At 35.7% G+C, this 8329-nt stretch overlaps 1 protein-coding gene across 1 annotated transcript; it reads right to left on the bottom strand.

Annotated features, from left to right (window-relative positions):
• Positions 1 to 397: 397 nt before the first annotated feature.
• Positions 398 to 2370, bottom strand: LOC113705993 (zinc finger BED domain-containing protein RICESLEEPER 1-like). The gene is made up of 2 exons (XM_072062744.1): positions 625 to 2370; positions 398 to 541 (listed from the first exon to the last, which is right to left on the bottom strand). The coding sequence occupies exons 1-2, from the start codon at positions 2368 to 2370 to the stop codon at positions 398 to 400; spliced, it is 1890 nt and encodes a 629-aa protein (XP_071918845.1).
• Between the last annotated feature and the right edge of the window lie 5959 nt (positions 2371 to 8329).

The following is an 8329-nucleotide window of genomic DNA, read 5'->3' as shown; positions in this document are numbered from 1 at the left end:
CAAACCAGATCAGATTATAACATGAAAAATTACATAAACAGCCACCAAGCAACATCAACTGTCCAAACCAGATCAGATTACAACATAAAAAATTACATAAACTGTCCCCAAGCAACATCAACGGACAACAGCCACCAAATTAGTCATTGAATGATTCAGGAAGTTCAACTTCTTCAAATGTGATTGATTCGGCCACATCAAGTGATTCCTACAGAATAAAAGGATGAAAGTTAAAAAATTCATCAAAATCAGAAATAAGGCAACTGTAACAACAACAAAAACATCCAATCAATTACTTACACGAGACTTGTTCTTTAGGCCATGAAGACTGCGGATCCAATCATTGCCGCAAAGCAACATTTGCACCGTCTCAACCGACATAGAAGCTCGTCGATCATCAATTACTCTCCCTCCAGCGCTGAAGGTAGATTCTGACGCCACAGTGGTAACAGGAACGGAGAGTATATCGGCAGCCATCCTCGACAAGATGGGAAATCTCAATCTTTCTCCTTTCCACCAACCCAAAACATCCAGATTTGCCCTTGCATCACAAGCATACCTACTTTCCTCTAAATAAACATCTAAATCTGATTTTTCTGGTGGAGCCCTATCAATTTCACTCACATGCATGTGAAATTTTTCTTTGCCAGTTAAAACGGCGGGTGCAGTCATTTTCTGTTTCTTACTAGAAGAAGTAGAACCTTCATTTTGTCTCCTTTTTACAACCTGCCTTTGTTGTTCAGAATGGGAAACAACATGACAATCAACATATTCATTGTAAAGCTCATAAAGAATGTCTCTAATCTCAGCCATGAATCTAGGAGCTGCATCCTCACCATAAATCACCGGAAAAGCATGATTAATAAGGAACATTTTGTATCTCGGATCCAAAATTGCACCCAAAGATAGCAGCACATTACTTTCCCCCCAATACTTATCAAATTTAGCAGACATACTTCCAGCCATTGCCCGAATATGCTCAAAAGGATCAAGAGCTTTTTCATTTAAAAGCTCTTTAATCCTATAGAGCTCCACAAGAAAAATGTTAGCTGTTGGATACTCAGACCCGGAAATCATATCAGTGATTTCATGAAATATTCCTAGAAATTTGCACACTTCTTCCACTTTCATCCACTCAAAATCAGTAGGAACATAGTGAAATCCAGGGTCTATGTCTGCATATCTTGGAAAGACATCCTTGAACTCTAAACCTGAAGCTAACATCAAATAAGTGCTATTCCACCTTGTTGGACAGTCCAAAATTAGTTTTCTAGAGGGCAACTGAAGCTGTTTTTTAATTTTGGCAAATTCAAGAAGCCTAGATTCTGAATTGTTCAAGTATTTTATCCCTTCTCTAACAACATCAATCACACCACCAAGTTGACCAAGACCATCTTGCACTAAGAGATTAAGTATATGTGCACAACATCTAACATGAAAAATTTTTCCTCCAATACTTAATCTCTTTCTTAGAGAAAAATCCTCTCTAAGTCTCCTAATGCACACATCATTGTATGAAGCATTATCAACAGTTATGCTAGCAACCTTATTCTCAATCCCCCAATCAATGAAGCACTTACTTAGAGCATCAGCTATAATAACTCCAGTATGAGGAGGAGGAACATTGCAAAAATTCAATACACGTTTTTTAAGCACCCAATCAGAATCAATAAAATGACCAGTCACAACCATATATTGAATTTTTTGACCAGATTTCCACAAATCAGTTGTAATACTAATCCTACCAGCACCTTTCAACAATGATTTCAGCTTCCTTTTTTCAATTGTATAAGTACTCATACAATCTTCCTTAACAGTCTGCCGATTAATCTTTTTATAAAACGGAGAAACTGCTTTCATGAATTTGTTGAAAACTACATGCTCCATCATAGAAAAGGGGTACTCATGTGCAAGAATCATGTGTGACGCAAGCTCTCTTACCTTGGCATGATCATACGAGAAATTTGTGATGGAAGTGATACCATCACTTCCACCTTCGGTGAATGAAAGCACTTGTTGCTTTTGTTTGCTTTGCTCCCCAATGGCCATCTTTCTTTGGAGGCAAGAAGTCAGGTGTCTCTTGTGCTGAGATGTGGCTCCGGTTGTACTCTTGGTGAAAAGCTCCTTGCAATGGTTGCACTTCACTTTGACCGTCCCATTATCTAGCACTACTTCAGTCATATCATCCCATATGCTGGATTTCTTCTTCCTTTGCTTTTTCTCAAAAGGACCAGCTCCTCCATCTCCATCTACTTGATGTCCTCCTTCATTGCCATCATCTTCTATTATTTCTATTTCTTCTTCACTCATCTCATCAGCTCTTTCTTCGTTGTAATTCAATTGTTCCACGTCTTCATTATTTTGCTCCATCGTAGGACTTGATGATGAACCTTGAAATGAGTTGAATGGAGAGCTGTACATTCCTTAATCAAAAACATTTAATAACCAATACAGAATCTGATTAGTTAAAACAGAAATTTAAAATAACATTTCTAAGAAATAAGGTACAAAAGTAATAAAATAGATTTCAAAAAATAATGCCCACTTCAAGCTAAAAAAAATAATGCTAAGAAAGTCTGCACTTCAAGCTAATTTTATCACAACTGCAGACTTAACCATTAAATCAACTAAATCATCACCATTAGTTACGAACTTGCAAATTAGGGGAATCAACCACTGAAACAAATATGATGCAACAGTTAATTTTCTATAGCATTGTACCAAAAAGAATTCGAAAAGGTTTAAGGAAAGCTCCAGTGAAGAGAATGGGATATAAAACAGATTTACATACAAAAAATAAAATAAAATAAAAAACTTCAAAAATTGTGAAAAAAATCATAATGCTAGAGACTAATAAAGATCAAATATTATATATTGCAACCATCCAACAAATAGACCCTACTTATGGGACAGTCATACAATCACAGGGGCTTAAGCTGCACAGGCAAACCATATAAAACTAATGATAAGTTGACCAAGAAAACAGGAACTCTCATGAAAAATCCAACGAAATCAACCTCAAAGTTGTGTACGCACTTCAACCAAATTAATGATTTTCAATACTCGTAAACAAGGCATTTGTATTCCTCTCAATTTGTCAATCATTTACAAATGGTTCTATGAACATAAAAACCTGTGCCAGGGCCTGCCAACATGGAACCATCTCCCAAAACAGCAACGCATACTATTGCTGATCTTAGATTGGACCTCTTGATGCCACACCATATCTGTTAGGACCATAAGCAAAGATTGTCCAACAGCTTCTTCCCAAGGATGACAGAAATTTCAACAAAGAGAAAAGGATGATATACATCCAGATGGATACAAAAGATCATCCAAGCAGGCCCCAAAAGGATACAATTCATCTTATAGGAATTACAACTTAGTCATCTAAACCAACACAAACTACAGCTATATAATATTCATGCAGTTTTTCTGGCATAAAAAACTGTCTGTGAGGTAGCAATTAAGGGCCAAGGCAGCCTGAAGAGATCCAAAAAAGGGACCCAAAGAATATCTACTTTCAAATTGCTATGATGCAAAAACTTGAGTTGGCAAATATCTAGCAGTCTCTAATAATATTACAAAAAACTTTTACCCGTACCTTATCTCATGCTAGAGATAATTCTATAATCTCCATAAAGCATGCAATATTGCGCACTTTAGTCTATGGAGTGTGCCCAAATTGGAGTCCAGAAGTACATATGGTTTATCAAGAAAGTTTGGGAAGCTACTTATGTAGTTCTATCATCCTACTGACATCTTTGAGACAGGTGAAGAATATTTCTTTAGAGAATAGGAGTTCGTGATGCAGCTATCTCTTGGGAATGATGCCTAGATTTCTTCCAATTTCACTAGACATTTCATTATATTAGAGTATAGAGCAATTAAAACCATCCAACCTAAACTGACCATTTAACTTTCTATACATTTCTTTTCACCTCATTAGTTGTAAGGAACTACTATCCAGAATGAGAAGGGTCACCACAGCACTATAAGAGATTACAAATCTGGAAAAACTCCATTGATAACATAAAATACAGACAATTGAGGAACCTCTACTCCCTCTTTCATGGATAAGCTAGAAAGAAGTTACATTAAGGAGCCTTGACTCAACATATACACCTCCCCTTATTAGTCCTACAACAAATATGTGACTCCTTGGGAATTAGCTCTTACTTTCCAGTCTTAACTTCCCCCGCAAGTCCCATCCATCTGCCCATTTCTGAGGAATAAATTATACAAGTGTACAAGTTACACGAAGAGTACTTTAAAGTATCAAGATGTCACTAATTTCAACCACGGCAAATAATTATCAAAACATCAAGGCTACGATAAAAAACCATCAAGGCTACTTACCAGAATGCAGTGAATCGGGGTATGGTAGAGGGCCCTGGTGGCTGGCTCTACCGAGATGGCTCCGTATGGCGCTGCTCCGTATGGTGGCTGCGGCTGTGGAACGGGAAAGAGATGACAGAAATGGAGGCTACGGGGTGCGGCGGCGTGACACTGGAGGCTACGGGGTGCGGCGTGCGAATGGAGGCTACGGGGTGCGGCGGCGTGAGAATGGCAGCTGCGGCTGTGGAATCGGAAAATAGATGACAGAAAGGGGAAATCAAAAAATTAGGGATGGCTGGTGGTGAGAATGGAGGCTGAGGGATGCGGCGTCACCGGCGTGAGAATGGAGGTTGAGGGATGCGGCGTGCGGTGGTGTGAGAATGGAGGCTGCGGGGTGAGTCGGGTGACGGCTGTAGGAGGAGAAAACGAAAGACCAATTGAGGAAAGAATGAATTAGGGCTACAGACAGACGGACCCTTCGAATAGATTACCATTTACCACATACACCTGGAAATGACGAAAATGCCCTTATTTTTCGAGCCTACCGAGCTTAAACGAGTACCCATTAGAGCTCGAGCTCGGCTCGTTTCTCTCTGTTAACGAGCCGAGCCGAGCTCTTATCGAGCCGGGTCGAGCTCGGCTCGCGAGCTGCCCGGTTCGATTAACAGCTCTAGTTTTGACTCCTTGTGGTATTTCAGCTATATCTTGAGCTACAAGCATCAGATTGAGATGATTCTTTTGAAGTTAAGAGATATATCTACATTTGGTATGAAGACATCAAAATTCAGTTCAGTCGTTTTCCTTATCAAAAAGTCAATTACAGAAGTGCATGTGCATGGTCAAAAGCTGAAACTGAGCTCTGACCAGTTGACGGTATTTTGGTTATTTATCTGTTGACAGAGCTCCAAATTGGATGATTCTTGAAGCATTGGAAAGCTAACTCAAAGAACCATTTTTATGTTTTGTATAAGAGCTAATTCGGTCTCTATCATTGAGAAAATAGCAGTTGAAGTGATGCCTAATTCACAAAAGTGTAGTCTTATTTCTACAACTTGCTCAGCCATTTGCTCCGTTTTCACACTACTTTTTAACTCTACTTTAGACAAGAATTTTGGCTGCACATGGTCAAGGGACTTTTTGGAAGAGAAAATGAGCTTTATGTCTTGTCCAAAAATCTCTTTTTGGCTCTCTTAACACAAGGGATGTAAGAATCATTAGAAAAGAAGAATAGGATTTTTTTTAGAGGAGTTATTATCAGATTTTAGCATTAGAGTTTAGTGGTGAGTCTTGTTTTGTTCTCTCTAGCTAGAACTTTTGTGAGAACAAGTGGAAACTTTATTGTACAACTCATGTTATTGAAGAAATAGAAGATCATTGGGAGTTTCTTCACTAATCTTGGCTATGTTTTCTTTATCTATCTTTTACTTGTAATTCAATATGTGTTTATGCAATGAAGCAATGTTCTTTCTTATCATATATTATATGAGTAACTAAATTTCTAGATCTAGGAAGTAGATGAATGTTATGGCTACTTGATATGAAATGAATATGATTTACACTTATTACACCTTGTATTAACTTGTTTATTTATGCATGCTCATCACTTGTTGTTGCTTGATCACCAATAGTAAGCTTATAGTTGTTATTATTCAATGAAAGTTGGTAATAATGATGGAACAACATAAATAGAGCTTGAGTAGTATTCTCATGAGAATAGAGATATACTTAAGTGAATTAAACTTGCATTTCATGAAGAAACAAGAGTAGATCTAGTTATTCACCATAAAAATAGGAAAAACTAGTCTGGTTTAGGCCATTTCATCATAAGAATAAGATTTGGTAATATTGGAAATGAATCCCTAGTTAAACAAGAGTTGTAACAAGAGATAAATCTATTATTTGTATCTTTGATGCCATAAATGGAATCTATATCCCTAGACTCAAGTATATAGTAAATTGTTTCCATTGTTAGCTTGCAAATATCTAGTTAATACTAGTTAGGTAGTAGTAGTTACAACTTCTCTTGCTTAAATTGATCATTAGTCTAAATAATAGAGTAAGTAAGGACCTAATACTTACAAAGTTGATCTCTGTGGGATTGACCCGATATATACCCTAAACTGCTAGTTTGACCTGTATGCTTGCAGTAAAACGGGTGTAATTCGGAATTAAACTTGTACTCATATTCACAACCCTTCAAATATCAAGAGAAAAATTTTGAGAAGTATTCTGTATTTGTTGCATGCTAATTCTAGTCCATTCCCAGAAGTGAATGCGACTAAAGTTTAACTTACTAGCTATGGTTGCAGTCATGACTATGATTTTGATAAATATGTATTTATCATGGCAAGGGTAAAAAATTTCCACCTGAAGTGGGATAATAATGATAAGGACAAGAAAATAAGTATCTTGAAAACAAATGTCCCGAGTACATTTGATGAATTAAAATTATAATAGCATCTTGAGATGGTCAATTTCTTTAAACGACCTGAAGGTGTATGATGATCGATTTGATTGAATTTTCTTTCTGAAAAAAAAATGAATGTCAAACATTTGGGATCAAAGGATTATAGTGATGATATTTGTCTCATAAGAATTATGGTGACAATGATATGTGTTTTATTAATAAGTGTTACTATGCACACTATATTCCAATTTGGAAATAAGAGAGGCAAACACAATCACTGGTAGTGTTAAATTGATTAAAAGCTCCAGAAGAGCAACAACTATAGTTCTCCCAATAGGAGAAAAAAAGTCATAAATAAAGCACTACATTCTCATAACTCTTGAAGAGTTTATTGAATTTTAAAAATATCTGCCGAAATGGATATCAAATCGAAATACTGAATGAGATAATAATAAAGATTAAGTGAGATAAAGGCTTATTATATCATAATAACCATTTGAGTGAGAAATGGTTATTGATATAGTTGTTTTCATTCTCATTTGGTTCAAAATCATCATCCACAGTAAACCAGAAGTTTACTGATCCCAATGAATTTATGATTTTACAAAAGTGAGAATATTTAAAAGTCGACAAGTATTTATATATACCCCTTTAATATTATATATGACTCCAATAAAAATTTAAAAATCTATATCGGGTATGAATCACTTTTTACGATTAAAAATTATAAAATATTGATGGGTGATCTATTGAATGATTTATTTATATTCTGATGAACAATAATTTCAATATTAGGAGGAGGAAAAGATCAACCGAAAGGAAATCATTTGAAAGATATTGTTGGATTTCCTCGATTCTCAAAATAATGTGAACTGGAAGTTCAAAAGATTATTCGTTTGCAGAAATTGCAAATTAATTGTCAGATATATTTATCGACTCTAGAAAAGTCATTAAATCAAATATTCCTTCAGGAAATATTATGGTTAAAATTGATGTCCCTGAACGACATGTACAAGAGCTACAAATGAATTAAGACCAGCCTACCTAAATAAGATATAAATTGATTTCAAATATCTCTCGAGATTAAATAAATGTCATGACAAAATTCAACTTCCTGAAAAGAATGAAATTATAGAAAATTTAATTGGAACCTAGTGAAATGTAGCACTTGATATTATAAAAATTGACAAGGATCATGAATCTCGATTGGTTGATGAATGTCGGCAAAGAAATGATTAACCAAAAAGAGAAAGATGCAGTTCCATCAGTATCAAATTCACTGGCACAATAAAGGGTTTTTTGACCTATAGTCCAAAATACCTAAAGGGTGTTAAGCCAGTCAAATATAAATATTCATTGATGATCTTAATTGAAACTCCTGAAGAGCTCCAAAACATTGTCGAAAGAAAGAATTTGAGATCAAATATTTTGGAAAAACAAAATTCTACCTTGGTTTACAAATTAAGTATTTGGAAGGTGAAATTTTTGTCCATCAAACTGCTTATATCCATAAGGTATTAAAGTGATTTTATATGGATAAGGCATATACATTAAGTACCCTAATAGTCATCAGATCACTAAATC

This window comes from Coffea arabica, chromosome 8c, assembly GCF_036785885.1.
Source record: "Coffea arabica cultivar ET-39 chromosome 8c, Coffea Arabica ET-39 HiFi, whole genome shotgun sequence".
Lineage (NCBI taxonomy): Eukaryota > Viridiplantae > Streptophyta > Magnoliopsida > Gentianales > Rubiaceae > Coffea > Coffea arabica.
The sequence above is the reverse complement of the archived record's forward strand: the minus strand, read 5'-3'. Positions and strand labels throughout refer to the sequence as shown.